At 42.6% G+C, this 21,763-nt stretch overlaps 1 protein-coding gene across 5 annotated transcripts in view; it reads right to left on the bottom strand.

Annotated features, from left to right (window-relative positions):
* Positions 1 to 21,763, bottom strand: part of LOC122565425 (semaphorin-4E-like) — a 113,012-nt gene that overhangs the window by 56,985 nt on the left and 34,264 nt on the right. For 4 of the 5 annotated variants that reach the window (XM_043721391.1, XM_043721390.1, XM_043721389.1 and 1 more), the window contains exons 3-4: positions 15,225 to 15,599; positions 13,779 to 13,924 (exon numbers count right to left, since the gene is read on the bottom strand). In XM_043721391.1, coding sequence (XP_043577326.1) covers positions 13,779 to 13,924; positions 15,225 to 15,333 — 255 coding nt within the window. In that variant the 5' untranslated portion in view covers positions 15,334 to 15,599. Of the gene's footprint in view, positions 1 to 4,903; positions 4,923 to 13,778; positions 13,925 to 15,224; positions 15,600 to 21,763 lie in introns of those variants that run through there. The other variant, XM_043721393.1, reaches the window with a different exon arrangement.

Here is a 21,763-nt window from a genome sequence, read left to right as displayed (position 1 = left end):
CTATCTACCTGCGACTCCACTTTCAAGGAGCTATGAACCTGCACTCCAAGGTCTCTTTGTTCAGCAACACTCCCTAGGACCTTACCATTAAATGTATAAGTCCTGCTAAGATTTGCTTTCCCAAAATGCAGCACCTCGCATTTAGCTGAATTAAACTCCATCTGCCACTTCTCAGCCCATTGGCCCATCTGGTCCAGATCCTGTTGTAATCGGAGGTAACCCTCTTCGCTGTCCACTACACCTCCAATTTTGGTGTCATCTGCAAACTTACTAACTGTATCTCTTATGCTTGCATCCAAATCACTTATGTAAATGACAAAAAGTAGAGAGCCCAGCATTGATACTTGTGGCACTCCAGGACATCACCCGTGTTCAAGGATGCTGCAAAGATGCGTTAAGGCCCCAGCTATTTCTTCTCTCGCTTCCCTCATTAACCTGGAATATATCCCATCCGGGCCTGGGGACTTGTCCACCTTAATGCCTTTTAGAATATCGAACACTTCCTCCCACCTTATGCCGAACTGACATAGAGTAATCAAACATTTATCCCTAACCTCAACACCCATCATGTCCCTCTCCTCAATGAATACTTTGCATTAGTATTCACCAAGAATCTCACCCATTTTCTCTGACTCGACGCATAACTTTCTTCTTTTGTCCGTGACTAATTCCTTCCTAACGACACTAAATAGTTCACAGACCACCATTGTGATCACTGATTGTAGGAGTGGAAATGTGGTATCATGCGCATGTGCAGGAACTGCAGATCAGTCCTCGTCCAAGTTATTCAGGGTTGAAACAAATATGCATGTTAATTATAGTGATCTTAACACATACTTTGAAATTCCACACCTCTCACTGTTTACCAACACCATTTGTCTTTTACAGTTCTTATTGTTGGTCTGCACCTTTGTAACAATAAAAAGTGTTTTACTCGTGGTGAATTAAGAAAACTGCTAATGGTGAGAAAACAAGACAGCTCAGAGGACAAACCTCTCGCACTCATTTTAAAAGTCTGATTTTTTAATGGGAGCTATTGGCATCACTCTTTCATAATAGGAACCCACAAAAATCCTTTAATGTACTGGAAGATACAAGTGGAAACTGTACTCATTTCCAATCACGTTCCTTCCTAAAATAAATGTTTGGCTCTAAATTTCGGTCTCCATTTCCTTCTATTCCCCAATCCCCTCCCCAACAACCCATAATTCTGTTAATCTTGCTTAGATATTCAATCTTCTTTTCTGCATCTTTTCTGCTGTTCCTTCCAATCCCTCCTAGCTAACACCACTTCCTCCAAAGGGGTAGCCACGGGCACCCATATAGGCCCGAGCAATGCCTGTCTCTTTGTCAGGTATATGGAACAGTCCATCTTCTGCAGCTACATCCGCACCATTCTTCACCTTTTCCTCCACTAATTTGATGACTGTATTGGCGTCACCTCATGCTCCCACAAGGAGGTTGAACAGTTCATCAATTTAAACAACACTTTCCACTCCGACCTTAAGTTCACCTGGACCTTCTCGAACATCTCCCTCCCCTTCCTGGACCTCTCCAGCTCCATTAACAGTGACTGACTCAACACAGACATCTGTTACAAACCCACAGACTCCCACAGCCACCTGGACTACATCTCCTCCCACCCTGCCTCCTGTAAAAATGCTATTCCTTATTTCTAATTCCTCCGCCTCCGCCACATCTGCTTCCAGGAGGAGTAATTCCACCATAGAACATACCAGATGGCCTCCTTCTTCAAAGACCACAATTTCCCCTCCCACGTGGTTGATGATGCCTTCCAGCTCATCTCATCTACTTCCTGCACCTCCGCCCTCAAGCCGCAACAAGGACACATCTCCCCCCAACCCCGGTCCTCACCTTCCACTCCACCAACCTCCAGATACATTGCATTATCCTCCGCCATTTCCACCACCTTCAAACAGACCCCACCACCAGGGATGTATTACCCTCCCCACCCCTATCTGCATTCCATAAAGACAATTCCCTCTGCAACTCCCTTGTTAGGTCCACACACCCCACCAACCCATCCTCCCCTCCCGGCACCTTCCCCTGCCACTACAAGAATTGCAAAACATGCACCCACACCTCCCCTTTACCTCCATCCAAGGCCCCAAAAGGAGCCTTCCACATCCATCAGTGATATATCTGCACTTCCACACGTTATCTACTGTATCCATTGCTCCCGATGAGGCCTCCTCTACAGTGGGGAGACAGGATGGCTTCTTGCGAAATGCTTCAGAGAACATCTCCGGGACAAACACACAAAACAACCCGATGGCCCCTTCCCACTCCACCAAGGACATGCAGGTCCTTGGTTTCCTCCAACAGCAAACCCTTACCACCTGATACCTGGAGTAAGAACTCCACATCTTCCGCCTTGGGACCCTCCAACCACAAGGGATCAATGTGGATTTTACCAGTTTCCTCATTTCCCCTCCCCCCACCTAATCCCAGATCTAACTTTCCAATTCGGCACTGCCCTCTTGACCTATGCTACTTGTCCATCCTCATTCCCACCTAGCCACTCCACCCTCCTCTTCAACCTATCATCACCTTTACCCCCAACTTCATTGACCTATCGCATTCTCAACTACCTTCACTAGAGCCTCACCCCCCCCTCCCATTTATCTCTCAGCTCCCATGGGCCACCCTCTCATTCCTAATGAAGAGATTATGCTCGAAATGTCAATTCTCCTGCTCCTCGATGCTGCTTGATTAGCTGTGCTTTTCCAGCACCACGCTCTTCGACTCTTATCTCCAGCGTCTGCAGTGCTCACTTTCTCCCACCACTTTTTAAACAGAGTCATAGAGATTTACAGCACAGAAACAGACTCATCGGTCCAACTCGTCCATGCCGACCAGATATCCTAACCCAATCTAGTCCCACCTGCCAGCACCAAGCCCATATCCCTCCAAACCCTTCCTGTTCATATACCCATCCAGATATCTTTTAAATGCTGTAATTGTACCAGCCTCCACCACTTCCTCTGGAAGCTCATTTTCCACACACGTACCACCCTCTGCATGAAAATGTTGCCCCTTAGGTCTCTTTTATATCTTTCCCCTCTCACCCTAGACCTATGCCCTCTAGTTCTGGACTCTGCCACCCCAGGGAAAAGACTTTTTCTATTTATCCTATCCATGCCCCTCATGGTTTTATAAACCTCTATAAGTCACCTCTCAGCCTCCGACGCTCCAGGGAAAACAGCCCTAGCCTGTTCAACCTCTCCCTATAGCTCAAATCCTCCAACCCTGACAACATTCTTGTAAATCTTTTCTGAACCCTTTCAAGTTTCACAACATCCTTCCGATAGGAAGGAGACCAGAATTGCACGCAATATTCCAACAGTGGCCTAACCAATGTCCTGTACCACCGCAACATGACATCCCAACTCCTGTACTCTGACCAATAAAGGAAAGCATACCAAACGCCTTCTTCACTATCCTATCTACCTGCAACTCCATTTTCAAGGAGCTATGAACCTCCGCTCCAATGTCTCCTTGTTCAGATTTGCTTGGGAAAGATTTGCTTTTCCAAAATGCAGCACCTCACATTTATCTTAATTAAACTCCATCTGTCACTCCTGAGCCCATTGGCTCATCTGATCAAGATCCTATTGTAATCTGAGGTAAGTTTTGTTGCTGTCCACTACATCTCCAATTTTGGTGTCATCCGCAAACTTACTAACTATACTTCTTATGCTCACATCCAAATCATTTATATAAATGATGAAAAGTAGTGGACCCAGAACCGATCCTGTGGCTCTCCACTGGTCACAGGCCTCCAGTCTGAAATTGACTGAAGCAACATGGTTTTCATGTGTGCTTGTTTATAAACAACAGGGTATTGAAACTTAGAATACTATAGTGTCAGAAATTATGGTTCCACCATTCCTTTTCCAAGCAACACAAGATTTGCCAGAACGTTTTAAAGCAATGATCCCTTTTAAGGAACTTCTCATTTGGTGCAGATTGAACTTGAAAGAAACAACATGTTCCCTGCTAGATAAAACCTTTCCCGTGACACAGAATTACAGCCGACACTAACTGCCTGACCTCAGTTGAAGAAACTCTGCCAAAGTCAAAAACACTTTCCAAAACAAAGACATCAACAGAACAGCAACTTCCTGCCCACTACAGGAAAGACTCATCCCAGCCAGCTGTACAAACGTAACACAGTAGTCCCATGGTACATTGTCTCTGAGCTGACTTCTGTAGCAGAAGTGAAAAACCTATTTTTATTCAATTAATCACTAGTTGTAAATTAGGATGCTTCATTAATATGTTTATTGACACACAATAGTTTTCCTTTCATGAAGGCTGCTTTCCCACACAATTTGAAATGCTAATTGTTGCTTCACACCCACTGTTACAAAAAGCTATTCTCATTGCAGAAATGAACTATAAACAAACCTATTTCGAAGGGTCAGTGCCCAAGGCCAATTATCCAGTAGGCAACTGACAGCCCCATGTCAGCATAGTTGTAAAAGGTTTCGAAACAGACATTTCTCGTAAAACAGTGTTAATATGTTCTAGCACATCTCTTTGACTCATCTTTTTTAATCTATTCATCAAGAAGGTTTAACATCTACAACATGGCTAACTTGAAGAGTAAGAACACTTAATAGAATGGAAGGTTGCCTTCATGAGTAAATAAATTATTTTTAATTCAAATTATGAGAATTACAACTTATTTCAAGTGCTAAATATTTTGCACCGTTTATGTTGCTTAAATCAAATAATGGGATTTTTCTTAAAAAGCTTATTGACTGAAAACACAATCTGCTACTGACAATTCAATTAGTTCTTTTACATAAGAAAAACTATTCCTTTGGCAAGTTACATTTTATTTCTGTAACTGACACTTTATTCCTCTCTGACTTACTGCACGGGAATCATTGTGCAGGCACTCCTTACATGGCATTCCAAGTGGCTATTCTTTGTGAGCAATCCCAGAGAGAGAGTATATCAGTAGCAATGTGTCTTTTAGGCAAGAGGAAAGTCATAGATAAACCCAGTTCCGTACACGCCTATTACCCGCACACATGCTTTCCAGCAAGCAGTTCTAGATAGCCATCAGCAATGGGACCCCAGCCAATTTGTTTTGCTGCTGAATTTGAAACTCTTGAGGCTGATGTTGAGCTCTTTGTGTTACCTTGCCAAGATTGATTTGGGAGGTGCCGATGTTGGATTGGGGTGGACAAATTTAAAAATCACACAACACCAGGTTATAATCCAATAGGTCTGTTTGGAGGCACTAGCTTTAGTTGTGGCTGCTCCACAATCACATGATGAAGAAGCAGCACTTCGAAAGCTAGTGCCTCCAAATAAACCTGTTGGATTATAACCTGATGTTGTGCAATTCTTAATCTTGCCAAGATAGGCCAACTTGCAGCAAGATCACTTTCCAGTTGTCCTTGTTGGTACAAAAAAGGGGGATAAAAAAGACTTGCATTTATTTAGTATTTTTCATAAGCACCTAGCTCTCAAAGGTTTTTACAAACAATTAAGTACTTCATTGAGAAGTAGTCATTACAGTCATAAATGCAGAAGTAATTTTGCACACAGCAAACTCCCACAATACAGATTTTGATAAATGACCAGATAGGTAATCTGTGTATTTAAATTACGATGCCTGTGGGATAAATTTTGTCCCAGGTCACAGCAGATTATATCCCTTCTCCAAACCAGTGCCAGCGGATGTTTTATTCACCCACACAGAGACTGTTTTCATGTTTTATTTGAAAGAAGGCACTCCAATAGCCAGAGGGTAACCAACCTCTGGTTGAAGACAATAGCAGATACATTGCCATAGGGAGTACTGCTGAAGCATTTAGAACAGGATTGGGGGCCATAGTTAGCTGGCAAAACCTAGAATGCTGTGAGGACTGATGAAGTCTCAAAGGTGAGGAGGACTGCAAGCAACCCCTTTAGAGTGGGGAAGGGGTAGGGGTCCTGCAGCCATTGATCCTTGCCCAATCTGAATTTTGACATTGCCAGTGCTGAGTACCATTACTCCATACACACTCAGGACAGCCCGGCACACAGATCTGCTGCAACTAACATGTGGAAAAATAAAAGGTCTGCCAAAAAAAAATGAAATCTGGGACAACGCCCATTCCATCAGTAGGTCACCCAGGGAATATTACGCTGAATAGTCAATTCAAAGCCCTAGAATTGAGCTTGAATCCATAACAAAGTGGATTGTGATACCAACTAAGCCACAGTAGACATGCTGTGGAGCAGCATGACAGATTGAGCTGGTCGGGTCCTAAAGGACACTGCTGCTAAACTGGATCTGCAGCAGGTGTTGGGGGAACTTGACCTCATCCTCACCAATTCGCAGGCTGTAGATGCATTTGTTCATGATGGTATTGGTAAGACTGACCACCACACATTCCCTGTGGAGACTAAGACCTGCCTTCACATTGAGAATATCCTACATCATATTGTATGGTACCATTACCATGTTAAATGGGACAAACTTCGAACAGATCTAGCAACTCAAAAGTGGGCATTCATGAGACACTGTGGACCATCAACAGGAACAGAATTGTACTCTGAAAGAATGTGCAATCTCATTACTTGGCATATAACCCACTCAACCAAAACAATTAAACCCAGGGAATCAACCCTGCTTCAATGGACAATGCAGGAGAGCATGCCAGGAGGTAGCACTAGGCATACCTAACAATGCCAAATGGCATTGACAGTGATAGAGCTAAGCAATCACACAAACCAATCAAATGAAATCTGCAGTCCTGTTGCATCTAATCGCAAACAGTGCAAGCAAGATAATTAAACAACTCGCCAGAGCAGGCAGCTCCACAAATATCCCCATCCGCAATGATGAAAGAGCCCAGCACATTAGTACAAAGATAAGGTTGAACTACTCACAACAATCTTCAGCCACAAGCACCGAGTGGATGATCCATCTTGATCTTCCAAGAATCCCCACTTTCACAGATGCCAGTCTTCAGCCAATTCGATTCACTCCACGTGATGTCAAGCAACTGTTGGAGGCACTTAATATGGCAAAGGATATGGCATAGAACATTCTGGCAATAGTACTGAAGATCTGTGCTCCAGAATTTACCGCTACCCTAGCAAAGCTGTTCCAATACAGTTCCAACACTGACATCTACCAGACAATGTGGGAACTCTGAGGTATGCCCCATACACAAAAACCAGGACAAATCCACCACGGCCAATTACCGCCCCATCAGTCTAGCCTCAATCATCAATAAAGTGATGGAAGATGTTGTCAACAGTGCAATCAAGCAACATCTGCTAAGCAACAAACTGCTCGCTGATGCCCTGTTTGGGTTCTGCTGGGGCCACTCAGCTCCTGATGTCATTATAGCCTTGGTTCAAACATGAGCAAAAGAGCTGAATTTCAGAGGTGAAGCAAGAGTGGCAGCCCTTGACAGCAAGGCTGCATTCAATCGAGTGTGGTGTCAAGGAGCCCTAGCAAAGCTGGAACTAATGGGAATGAGGAGACAAACTGTTTGCTGTTTGGAGTCAAAAGCTGGCACGTAGGAAGATGGTTGTGGTTGTTGCAGGTTCGTCTCCTCAGCTCCAGGACATCAATGCAGGTGTCCTTCAAGGTAGTATCCTAGGCCCAACCATCTTCAACTGCTTCATATTGAACTTTCCTCCATAAGGTCAGCAGTAGGCATGTTCATCAATGATTGCACAATGTTCAGCACCAATCATGACTCCTCAGTTACTGAAGCAGTCAATGCTCAAATGCAACAAGACCTGGACAATATCCAGGCTAGGACAGACAATTCCTAATGAGTGGCTTTTGCCCGAAATGTCGATTTTCCTGCTCCTCAGATGCTGCCTGACCTGCTGTGCTTTTCCAGCACCACTCTAATCTAGACTCTAATTTCCAGCAACTGCAGTCCTCACTTTTACCTAGGACTAAGAAGTGGCAAGTAACATTCATGACAATGCCAGACAAGACCATTTCCAATAAGGAACGATCTAATCACTGCCCCTCAACATTTAATGGTGTTACTATCACTGAATCTCTTACTTTCAATATTCTCTGGGTTACTATTGACCAGAAACTTAACTGACCCAAGGGCAAGTCAGAGGCTAGGAATACTGAAGCGAGTAATTCACATCCTGACTCTCCAAAGCCTGTCCACTATCTATAAGGCAAGAGTGGGATGGAATACTCCTCATTGCCTGAATGAGTGCAGCTCCAACAACACTCAAGGAGCTTGACACCATCCAGGACAATGTAGCCTGCTTGATTGACAGCACATTCATAAATATTTGGTCATTCCACCACTGATGCTCAAGAACAGAAGAATTTGCCACCTACAAGATGCAATGCAGAAATTCACCAAAAATCCTTAGACAGCACCTTCCAAAACCCCGATTACTTCCATCTAGAAGGATAAGGTCAGCAGATACATGGGAACACCGCCACCTGCAAATTTCCCTCCAAGCCACTCACCATCCTGACTTGAAATATATTGGCATTCCTTTACTGTCGCTGGGTCAAAATCCAGGAACTCCCTCTCTAATGGCACCATGGGTTGACCACAGCATGTGGATCTACCCACAGCACGTGGATTGCAGGGTTCACGAAGACAGCTCACTGCCACCTTCAAGGGTAACCGGGACAGGCAAGAAATACTGACCACCATGTCTCATAAGTGAATTAAAAAATTCTCCCTTTATTATTCAGAGCTGAATTAATCTGTCAGAGATAAAAAAAAGTATTTTAAAATGTGCCATATTTTGTCAAATATTAAAAATCTGAAATGAAAACAAAAAATGCTGAAGAAGCTCACAATGTCTGGCTGCATCTGTGAAGAGAGAAACAGAGTTAATGGGCTGAATTTGTTTAAATGTCAATTTTGTCAAGTTGCATGGATAGTTTCTCTTGCAAGATCCATAACATGCTAAACTACCTACCCCACCCCATAACAATGCAGTCATTGGACACTAGCCCAATTTGACTACTCATTGTATTTGAAAGCACTTGCCACTGTTGAAAATATCCTGTAGTTGAATGCCATCCCTGGCATCAGTGCCAAGTTTAAAAGGCTGTTGTGCGCAAAGACAAGCACTTTTAGTCTAGAGCTGCACTGCACAATGACCGACTCCAATAAGGGAAAATCTAAGGGGTTAGATTTTACCATCACTGAAATCAGTGATTTACCATCATTGAATCTCTCATTATCAGCATCCTCTGGGTTACCATTGACCAGAAACTTAACTTACTCACTATATAATGATAAAAATCACACACCAGGTTATAGTCCAACAGGTTTATTTGGAGCCACACTAGCTTTCGGAGTGACGCTCCTTCATTAGGTGATAGTGGAGGGCTCAGAAAGCTAGTGTGCTTCCAATTAAACCTGTTGGACTATAACCTGGTGTTGTGTGATTTTTAACTTTGTACACCTCAGTCCAACACCGGCATCTCCAAATCATGACTATATAATGAGGTGGCTACAAGGGCAGGTCAGAGGCTAGGAATACTGAAGCGAGTAACTCACATCCTGACTCCCCAAAGCCTGTCCACTATCTTCACACAGCTCTGGCCACCGAACTCTGCTAGCGTGGTCTGAGGTTGCCACCAGGTCAGTGTGGTCTCAGCCACCTAGAGCATAAGCAGCAGTCCAGGAAGAAGGGCAATTACCTTCTTCACTCTGCCAGACTAACAGCCATCAACTTCTCTGCTATTTCACATGCATCCCATCAAGGCTCAAGCTCCACCACTCGCACTATTGCATGCAACATTTTCCCTATTAGTTCTCACTCACCTTAACACATGACATTACAAACTCTGCAGGTACTCTACACTGCCTAAGGACTCACTCTTCCCCCCACCTGCATGAGCACCAACAGCTATGACACCTACTTTCATTTCGGTCATTCCAGCAGAATACAGCACATATACAGTAGAAAGTGTCAAGACGGTTGGTGTACTACCCAGTATTTTACTCCTCATCCCAATGAAGGAAGTCTGATTGCCCCAAGTGGCTGAAAGGTCCACTGATTGATATCAGAGGCTTGCCTTACCTTACTGAACTGGAACCCCCAATGGAAAGTGGACCTCCTTGACTTGACTAAGGACTGCTGACAACTTCGAACTTCGAACTCCTGCAGTGTGGAAACAGGCCCAACAGGTCCATACCAACCCTCCGAAGAGTAACACACCCAGACCCATTCCCTTATTTCTCTACATTTTCCCTAAAGCACCTAACATTCCAAATAGCATCCCACCCAGACTGATCCAAATCTTGTAATCCTTCATTTCCCATGGTCAATCCACCTAACCTGCACATCTTTGGATTGTGGGTGGAAACCGGAGCACCCAGAGGAAACCCACGCAGACACGGGGAGATTGTGCAAACTCCACCCAGACAGGTGGCCGAGACTGGAAGCGAACCCGGGTCCCTGGTGCTGTGAGGCTGCACTGTTAACCACTGAGCCACCATGACAATATGCCAGGCCTGATGTCTTCAAGAACTCACTTTGACTTTCACATCAGGAACTGTCAATATCTTGTTTCTTCACAGGACAGGGGTAGAACAGAAAGTTGCATATTGCTAAGGTGGCATTTGTTTTTAATGAATCCAACAACAAACAATAGTCACCATGAATGGGATCACACCACTGTCTAGTGAGAATCTTGCTTTGATGCCAGAAAGTCTTTGTTTGAAAATGCATCGAGTTGCTCCTGAAATCAAGAAAGGCGTTGCCCAATTTTGCATGTGATTTTTGAAAATGTTTTAATCAGATTACAATCAGATGTGATTTTCTCATCATAGTTTTCGTTGTTCAAGCCCCAATAAGATTCTGTTCAACTAATCAAATGCAAAGACTCTTCTCTGAATAGATGCTAAAAAAACTGGAGTATTTCTTCAGCACTTTGTTTTTATTTCAGATCTCCAGCAACGGCAGTATGTTGCTTTCATTTTAAAAAAATGCCATGCAAGTGACAATACCACAACGAGAACTCCTACTCAATCTCTAATGCATGATACATTGCTGAAATATGTAAGCATCCAATGACAATGAGAGAGGGACATGAGAACTATTGGCTGCGATACTCCTGCCCCATTAACTGAACAGGCTGCCAAACATCACTGCCTAAGCTTATATGTAAAAAAGGGGACTTGGGAAAGAAAACACAAGGTCATACCAAATATAAGTCTGTATTCTCAGGAAAGGAAGGAATAAAATTAAAGGGGATATGAGGGAAAAATGTGTGTTGAAATTACATGGAACAAAAGAAAACTGAGGATTTTCAGATACTGAAAATCCTCAGCAGATCAGATCATAATAAATCAGAGAAGCAGGTCATTCATACTCTTGAACCTCTCTCCATTATTCAGTAAAATCATAGTTGATCAAATTCACTTTGCTGCTTGACTCCTTGCTATTCAAAAAAATCCATCTGACTCAGCCTTGAACTTACTCAACATAGCCACTATTAAGGAAGATTAACCACCCTCAAGAGTAGAAATTCCTCCTTCTGAGTAGAAATTTCTCCTCCGTGTTTTAAAGGGATCCCCTTATTTTGAAACTGTCCTCTGGTTCCCAATTCTCCTCATAACGGAAACATTCTCCCACATCAAAGTCCCTTAAGGATCTTATATACTTAAATAATATAATCTCTCATTCTAAGTACAACCCTTATCTGCTCTGCCTTACTGCAATAACTCATTCATCCTAGACATGCTGGTCTTTATTGTAGGATAACAGAGGGTTATCAAAGTTTGCAGATGATACCAAGTTGAGCGGTAGGGTGAACTTTGATGAGGATGCAGAGATCTGTCAGCATGATCTGGAGAGGTTAGGTGAGTGGACAAATCAATGGCAGATGTAATCTCATTTGGATAAATGTGAAGTTATTCACTTTGGAAGCAAAAACAAGAAGAGAGATTACTACCTGAATGGATGTAAATTGGGAGAGGAGAGTGTGCAGCAGGGTGTCCTTGTGCACCAGTCGCTGAAGGTAAGCAGGGCAAAAGTGAGAACTGCAGATGCTAGAAACCAGAGTTTAGATCAGAGTTGTGCTGGAAAAGTACAGCAGGTCAGGCAGCATCTAAGGAGCAGGAAAATTGACATATCAAGCAAAAGCCCTTCATCAGGAATAGAGGCAGGAAGCCTCCAGGGTGGAGAGATAAATGGGGGGAGGGTGGGGCTGGGGAGAAGGTAGCAAACAGTACAATAGATGAATGTAAGCATGCAGGTGCAGCAGGCAGTAAAGAAGGCAAATGGTATGTTGGCCTTCGTTGCAAGTTTCAAATACAGGTGCAACAATGTGTTGTTGCAGTTTATACAGGATCTTGGTGAGCCACACCGAGAATATTGTGTGCAGTTTTGGTGTCCTTTTCTGCAGTAAGCTGCTCTTGCTCTCGAGGGAGTACAGATTTAGATTTAGATTAGATTACAGTGTGGAAACAGGCCCTTCGGCCCAACAAGTTCACACCGACCCGCCGAAGCGAAACCCACCCATACCCCTACATTTACCCCTTACCTAACACGACAGGCAATTTAGTATGGCCAATTCACCTGACCCTGCACATCTTTGGATGGTGGGAGGAAACTGGAGCACCCAGAGGAAATCCACGCAGACACGGGGAGAACGTGCAAACTCCACACAGTCAGTCGCCTGAGGCGGGAATTGAACCCGGGTCTCTGGCGCTGTGAGGCAGCAGTGCTAACCACTGTGCCACCCTGCCGCAGCAAAGGTTTACCAGGCTGATTGGGATGACGGGACTGAGGTACGAGAAGAGATTGACTAGGTTAGGACTGTTTTCACTGGAGCTCAGACAAGTTGGGGAGGTGGGGTGGGGTTCCCCTCTCACAGAGACTTATAAAATTCTAACAGGACTAGACAGGGTAGATGCAGGAAAGATCTTCCCGATGGTGGGTGTGTCCAGAACCAGTCTGAGGATTCAGGGTGGTCAATTTAGGATAGAGATGAGGAGACATTTCTTCACCCAAAGAGTGGTGAGCCTTTGGAATTCATTACCACAGGAAGTAGTTGATGCCAAAACATTGTGTATTCAAGAGGCAGCTAGATATAGCACTTGAAACGAATAGGATCAAAGATTATGGGGCAAAAGCAGAATTAAACTATTGAGTTGGACAATCAGCCATGATGACGATGAATAGCAGAGCAGGCTTGAAGGGCTGACTGGCCTTGTCCTATCTTGTATGTTTCTATATCTCGTTACATATGTACAAGGCATAGGTGATACAACATAATAGAGTGCTTTCTATTGGTTGCCATACTTGAATCAAAAATTCAGTACAGTATATCCCTCAAGAGAGAACGGAGGTGGAGTCATTGAATATATTCAATGTTGAGATAGAAAACTGTTTGATTCATGAGGGAGATGAGGTTGTAGTTGAGAGGCAATCAAGTGGAAAATCCAGGTCAAGTCACAATCAGATCAGCAATGATCTCATCAAATGGTAACATGCCGAATGACTTATTTTTGTTTCTGTTTCTTTCTTCTGTTGTCATGAAAGATCCTTGGATTTCCTACAAGCAGCATTCGCATAGGTTTCAGTGAGAAACAGTAGCACAGGAAGATCTAAAGATGAAAGCAGGGTTAAAGAAAAGTAAACATGAGAAACAACTTAGAAATGAATGATCTTTAAAAGACAGGTCTTGCATTGTGGAACTATAGATTTTCCAGTACATTACCAGTTTTATTCACATCAACAAACATGATTTATATAATAAAAATGGAGAATTCTCTCAATATGCTTACTTGCGAAATACTATCTGAAACATTGTCAATATTGAGTGCGAAGATTGCATCTCTGGCTCCTACAAACAATAGGTTATGCTCCTCACTAAGCAGCAATGTTGAGTAATTAGAGATTCTTTGTTCAGTGAACGTTTTCAGATTTGCATCTATAAAGATAAAACCGTATGGAAAGCTGTTAAAATATTAAAGATTTAAGGAAGAGGTCATCCCCTATTTCCAGATATACACTGCACATTAGAGTTAGGTTTGTGCTTGTAACTGTTCCAGATATCTGCAATAAAAAATCACCATTAACAAGTGAGATTATTTAAAAAGGTGCAAACAAATTACGGACATAGAAAAAAGACAAGAGTTTTGAATATCCTTGCTGCCATTATCAGAATCTTTGAGAGTCAGAAGACAATTAGAGTTGGACTTAGTTTCACTTGAGATTTTAGAATTATAGCTATTTTACAAAGAGGTGTTCCTAATGGTTCCTGGGTGACCACTCTCTCATTCCTCAGAAACCTTTAGAAACTACAATTAGATGTGCATTTCTCTCTGATTTGCACCTTGTCGGGTAGAATTTCTGCACAGCAATGTACAAGGAGAAGGATCAAGTTTCTAGACCTGTTTTATCCAAACCAGTTATAACCTGAAAATAATTTTATTTGGAACTCCACTGCGTATGTGAAACTATCATATAATTAAACTAAATTGAATTTTGGAGTTGCGTACACATAATTTAGTGACAGGAAAGTTGAGTATGTTAATCTACTTCATGGAACTGAACAGCTACAGCAAAACCAAATCTCTCCAGGACTGAATAGTTTGCTGGCTTTCAATGAAGCATTGACTGTTTGAAGAAAATATTGGAGGATTGTTGGCTGCAACTCTATCAGAGGTCAATGCCTTCAAAAAAAGAGATATATTCAAGACATAGACTGATAGCAATAAAAAATCCTTTCATAGAACAGAGAAATTAGATTTTGGGTACAGCAATTCATAGTGCTATTCTAGTAAATAAGTGTTTAAGTATCACTAAGGCAAATTATTTAACCAATAAATGAAGCAGCAGAAAAAAAACATGCAAATCTGCAGAGTGCCAATAAAAACACAAATGGATTTTCAGGAAGGAGAAATTGTGGGGTGAATGGAGAAGGGTACAAGCAAGACCAATCTGACACAATTTTGTTGACTCTGAAATGGAATCTAAATTGCCCAGTAATTCACTTGTTTTGAGTAAAAGGCCCACCACTATTTTCAGGGCAACAAGAGATCAGCAATTATTGCAGCTTTGGTAAGGATCACTAGTTGCGAAAGGACAAATGAAGAAAACAGTGGAAACAGAAGGAACCAAACTAAGTACTACTCCTCTACTTTTGGAAGCTGTGGGGAAACTGGAAGCAAATGCTACTCGATTTAAAATTAAAGTACAATTTATAATAAAAGCACATGGTTTCTTACCTTCAAAATTCACAGTTTTTCTTGGTGTATAATCTGGTAGAAAAGCTTCTGAATGGAGTAGATATCTGATCAGCAGATTAGAAAATAGGAACACAGCAGCTTTTTGCATGTTTAACAAGTTGATTTGCAGCAATGTTTGGATGTTTAATGTTTTGGAGTGATGCTACTGATAAACATACTTAATTGAATATTTTAGAATGTCTTCGATAAGCTTCAAGAACCACTTTGCTGAAGAAATTTTTGTTCTGCAAGACCAAGGTCCACAACAATAATCGACATTGTCAGGTAAAATGCATTTGCGGCAAAAAGAAAGAATCTCCTAGGTTGTACCCTTCAACACGATTGACAGAAGCCTTCATGAAGCACAGTTTTAACCTGAAATAGAAGTTGCAGTTCAATATCTTTGCTCAACTAGATATCCTTGAGTGTAACAACATACTTCCTCCTGCCAAACAAATCATGTAAACATCCCAGTTTTACAGCAACCTTTACTGTAAATTTTTAAAGCATTATCGCAATGATAAACCCAAAGTAGTCTTTTAAACATTTTGACAGTTTTAAATTTTCTGCATGCAATAAGTACCAACTAACAAAAACATTGCTGAGCCTCTCCTGCTGGTACAAAGAGAGTAGAGAGTAAAGACAAGCTACTGTCATCTTCATTGAATATCAATCCAACTTACTGCTAAACTATTGACTTTCTGAATGATAAATGATGATTCCAGTATGCAGCCAAAGATTAGCATTTAATTTTTCAAATGCCTTGATGTGACACTGAACAGATCCTTTCAGCTTATCCCATAAATAGATTATTGGTGAAATTGCTATGACATTAGGGCAATGATATTTTCTAAAATCTGAAGTGACATTCAAACATTTCTTTCAGTTCAGAAATTGCAAAGCATTAGCTTTTTTCCAAATATCAGAGAATCTAAACATATTCTCCTAGGTTTTTGAGTCTGGCTAATTTGGATTTTGGATACTTATGTGGTGTACAATGGATTTAATACAGATGTGTAAGATCTTTTGAAAGGTCTTACTTTTCATTTTAAAATGGGGAGTTGGTGTCACTGGAAAGGCCACCACTTATCGCCCATCATAATTTCCTTTGAACTATTTGGCTTGTTAACTGCAGTTAAGAGTCAACTACATTGTTGTGGGTCTGGAGTCACATATAAGCCTGACCTGGATTGTGAACCAGATAGTCTCATTCAACAATTGACGATGGTTTCGTGGGTCATTACTCAGATTACCCAGATTTTATTCATTGAATTGAAATCCCACCTGCTGCCATGGATTTTGAATTAATGTGCCAAGGCATTAGCCTCGGCTCTGGATTACTGGTCCAATGACGTTACCATTGTCTCCTTCATGTGTTATGTCTATATGCAGATATCTCTGGATGAAATACACTTAAATTTAACTTCACCTGTAAAACTGTAAAAACGGTCTTCTAATTCCTGTTATATGGGGGATAGTTTGTAACTTAACTCTCCATTATTAACTTTAGAATATGCTCTTGATTGGAGCCTACCCCCGCCCCCCACCCCGCCCCCCCCGTCATCAAATACTTATGCTGATTCACACGAAGGAAAGAGGAAGAGCAACATTAGACAACTAACAAAGTCTACTGCTTGAAGAGCTCTATGACTAAATAAAGTCTACAAACTGTAAGATTCTATTTCAGATTCACTTAAAACTATATGTTAACAGCTGGAATTTCATTCTCTCACACCTCTCCCAATGTCTGGGATACTTAGACATCTCAGGCTTCAGAGGAGTACAGTGGTTAGAATATGAAACTTTTTACCACAGGTAGTAATGAGTGAATTTGATAGATGCATTAAGGGGAAATAAGATAATTTTTTAAAAATTAATTTTATGGGATGTGCTCATCGCTGGCTGGCCTGCATTTAGTGCCTGTCCCTAGTTGCCCTTGAGAGGGTGGAGGTGAGCTGCCTTCTTGAACTGTTGCAGTCCACCAGCTGTGAGTTGACCCACAATACCCTTAGGGAGGGAATTCCAGCAGTTTGACCCAGCAACAGTGAAGGAATGGTGATATTTTCAGGATGGTAAGTGGCTTGGAGGAGAACTTGAAGATGGTGATGTTCCCATATATCTGATGCCCTTGTCCTTCCAGATGGAAGTGGTTTTGGGTTTAGAAGTGCTGTCTGAGGAACTTTGGTGAATTTCTGCAGGGCATCTTCTAAGTTGTACACACTGCTGCAACTGAGCGTCAGTGGTGGACGGAATGGATGCTTGTGGATTCTCCTGACTTCTGCCTTGTAGATGGTAGGCAGGATTTGGGGAGGTAGGTGGTGAGTTACTTGCTGCAGTATTCCTAACCTCTGACCTTATAGCCATTGCAAGTATGTAGCGGGTCCAGTTGAATTTCTGATCAAATGATAACTCCCAGGATGTTGGGGGATTCAGTGAATGGTAACACCATTGAATGTCAAGTTGTCTCTTGTTGGTGATGGTCATAGCCTGGCATTTGTATGGCGCAAATGTTGCTTGCTGCTTGTCAGCCCAAGCTTGGATATTGTCCAGATCTTGTTGCATTAGGACTGCTTCAGTTACTGAGAAATTGTGAAATAATGCTGAACATTGCGCAATCATCAGGGAACATCCTCACTTCTGACCTTATAATGGAGGGAAGGTCACTGATGAAGCAGCTGAAGATGGTTGGGCCTAAGACACTACCCTGAGGAACTCCTACAGAGATGTTCTGGAACTGAGATGTCTGACCTCCAACGACCACGATCTTATGTGTCAGGTATGCATCTAACCACCGGTATTCCTGATGAAGGGCTTTTGCCCGAAACGTCCATTTTCCTGCTCCTCAGATGCTGCCTGACCTGCTGTGCTTTTCCAGTACCACTTTAACCAAAACCTTCAACATATTGTCTAGCTAACACTAATTGTTACAGTTAACCTGAGAATGCAACTTTTAAAAAAAAGTTTTGTGATTTATACATGAAAGAAATGAAATTGTCATGGTATTCGAACAGATGAGAGACTCAACAAACCATCAAGGTATTTTTTAATGTGTAATTTCAGTTACATCACACTGTAAACTTTTGCTATAAATTCTGTGTCTTACAATTGTGTCCTCCACAACCACCTGGTGAAGGAGGAGCGCTCCGAAAGCTAGTGTGCTTCAAATTAAACCTGTTGTACTACAACCTGGTGTTGTGTGATTTTTAACTGTATTTTTGATGCTTTGGTATTTGAATGTTAAAGTATTAGTTAAATGAAACTAATGACAATTCCTTAATGACCCAGATGTATCTTTTGATTCTGAACTGCACATACCCAGCAACATATTCAGGCAATTCACCAAAGGAATTTTTAAAAATCCCAAAGAAAATCATAGCAGGCCAGTTAAAACAAGCCCTCAGATAGTTAGCTAATGCATGCATGTGGATAAAATCTCAGGTCTTGTAAGGATTACAATTTTAGTGGTTCCAGCTGAAAACTGTGTTCATCTAGTGTGGATGGAGGAAGAAAGTTAGGAGGAGAGAAAGCAAGCATTCATTACATATCGAAAGGATATTTAAAAAGAGTGGTCAAAAGATACACTTTATGGCTTTCTATTTAACATTATTACTCATATGCAATGAGTTAAAAAAAACTTGCAAAAATACATTTAGAAAAATCCATTTATTTTCCATGCAGTTTGTTACTTCATTATATTTACACATTATTTTGCAAATAATTAACCAAAAAATGTTAAAGGAAAAATTTTCATTTAGAAAAGCTCAATTCTACAATTTAAGATTATGAATTTATGTTTCACTTTTTCTTTGTTGCTAAAGTTTGTTGCTCATTAAAATATCTAGCAATTCACTGCACAAATGCTTTGAGACATTTCATGTAAAAGGTTACAAATCACAGTGCCAAGTATTAGTCCAACACGTTTATTTGTAAGCACTAGAATTTATAGCAAAAGTTTACAGTGTGATGGAACTGAAATTATATATTGAAAAAGACCTGGATGGTTTGTTAAGTCTCTCATCTTTTAGAATGACCATGTTGGTTTCAGTTCTTTCATATGTAAATCCCAGAAATTTTATTTTAAAGTAACATTTTGAAGTGAACTTTCACAATAGGTGCCATGTTGGCCCAGATAATGCATTGGAGGTGTGAGGCTGCCTGTGCCCCAGTATTCAGACTGATTCTATAGGAGAGTGTGTGTCTGTGTGCGTGCGAGAGTGCATAGTGCAGTGGGGTCACCTGTAGTGTGACATGAACCCAAGGTCCCGGTTGAGGCCCTCCCCATAGGTACCAAACTTGGCTATCAGCCCCTGCTCAGCCACTTTGCCTGTCCCGAAGTCAGCCTTGGAGGATGGTCACCCAAAAGTCAGAGGTCGAACATCCCAGACCAATGAAGTGTTCTCCGACTTGGAGGGAACACTCCTGTCTGTTAATTGTTGCGGGGTCTGTTCATCCGTTGCCGTAGCCTCTGCTTGGTCTCGCCAATATACCATGCCTCAGGGCATCCTTGCCTGCAGCATATGAGACAATGTTGGCCAAGTCACGAGTACCTGCCGCGTACATGGTGGGTGGTGTCCTCATGCGTAATGATGGTATCCATGTCGACACTGACATGTCTTGCAGCGTCTGCCACAAGGTTGTACAGTGTTGTCCTGAAAGCCAGGCAGTTTGGTGCGAACAACAATCTGTTTGAGGTTTGGTGGTTGTTTAAAAAGAAGTGAAGTGGAGGCATGGGGAAGGTCTTGGCCAGGTGCTCATCCTCATTGATAATTTGTTTCAGGCTGCGAAAAACATGGCATAGTTTCTTGGCTCCTGTGAAGTACTAGACAACGAAGAGTACCCTGTTGGTTGCAGCTCATGTCTGTCTCCTGTGGAGGTCCTTATGGAACTGGCAGTCGATGAGTTGAGCATCGTATCCCGTTCTTATGAGGGCATTCTTGAGTACTTCCAAGAGCCCATCACATTCCTCCTCATCTGAACAGATCCTGTGTATGCGTAGGGCTTGTCCATAGGGGATGGATGTTTTAATATGTTTCAGGTGGATGCTGGAGAAGTGGATAAAAACAATGACTGCAGATGCTGGAAACCAGATTCTGCATTAGTGGTGCTGGAAAAGCACAGCAGTTCAGGCAGCATCTGAGGAGCAGTAAAATCGACGTTTTGGGCAAAACCCTTCATCAGGAATACAGGCAAGTGTTTGAAGGGTGGAGAGATAAATGAGAGGAGGATGGGGGAGGGGAGAAAGTAGCATAGAGTACAATAGGTGAGTGGGGGAGGGGATGAAGGTGATAGGTCAGGGAGGAGGGTGGAGTGGATAGGTGGAAAAGAAGATAGGCAGGTAAGACAAGTCATGGGGACAGTGCTGAGCTGGAAGTTTGGAACTGGTGTGAGGTGGGGAAAGGGGAAATGAGAAAACTGTTGAAGTCCACATTGATGCCCTGGGGTTGAAGCGTTCTTCCTCCAGGCGTCGGGTGGTGAGGGAGCGGCGGTGAAGGAGGCCCAGGACCTCCATTTCCTCGGCAGAACGGGAGGGGAAGTTGAAAAGTTGGGCCACAGGGCGGTGTGGTTGATTGGTGCGGGTGTCCCAGAGATGTTCCCGAAAGTGCTCTGCTCGGAGGCGTCCAGTCTCCCGAATGTAGAGGAGACTGCATCGGGAGCAACAGATACAATAAATGATATTGGTGGGTGTGCAGATAAAACTTTGATGGATGTGGAAGGCATCATAAGGTTATCTGTGGTTTGTGGTAGAGTGAGGTGCCGAGGTGCCCATCTTTGATGGAGATGCATGTGTCCAAGAATGGCAGTTGTTGGTGTTGAGTACTGAGGCTGTTGCTGCAAAGCCATCATTATGGGGGATGCTGGTGTAAAGTGCTGAAACATCCACTGTGACGAGGAATGTTCCCTGTTTGACTGGTCCGTGGGTGCTAAGTTTCTGTAAGAAATCTGTAGTGTCGTGACAGAAGCTGCGGATCCCCTGTACAATGAGTTTCAAGATGCTTTCGACATAGCCAGAGATGTTCTTACACAGGGTCTCATTGCCTAATATGATGGGATGTCCTGTTGGCTGAATCACAGGATTACAATTTATTTTGCTCGAAAACTGCATGAATCCATGTAAGACTCTGTAAATCCCTTTTTTAGAAATAGGATCAGTCTGTATATTCGGCACAGACAGCTTCACATAGGGCACCTCACACCTTCAATGCATTAACAATAAGTGCCATGTTGGCTCAGGTAAAGTTCAGAGCTGAAAATGTGTTGCTGGAAAAGCGCAGCAGGTCAGGCAGCATCCAAGCAACAGGAGAATCGACGTTTCGGGCATGGGCCCTTCTTCAGGAATGAGGAGAGTTTGCCAAGTAGACTAAGATAAAAAGGTAGGGAGGAGGGACTCGGGGGAGGAGTGTTGGAAATGCGATAGGTGGAAGGAGTTAAGGTGAGGGGGATAGGCCGGAGCGGGGTTGGGGGCAGAGAGGTCAGGAAAAAGATTGCAGGTTAGGAAGGTGGTGCTGAGTTTGAGGGTTGGGACTGAGACAAGGTGGGGG

The sequence above is a fragment of the Chiloscyllium plagiosum genome, chromosome 31, assembly GCF_004010195.1.
Source record: "Chiloscyllium plagiosum isolate BGI_BamShark_2017 chromosome 31, ASM401019v2, whole genome shotgun sequence".
Classification (NCBI taxonomy): Eukaryota; Metazoa; Chordata; class Chondrichthyes; order Orectolobiformes; family Hemiscylliidae; genus Chiloscyllium; species Chiloscyllium plagiosum.
This window is presented reverse-complemented; position numbering and strand designations above follow the sequence as displayed.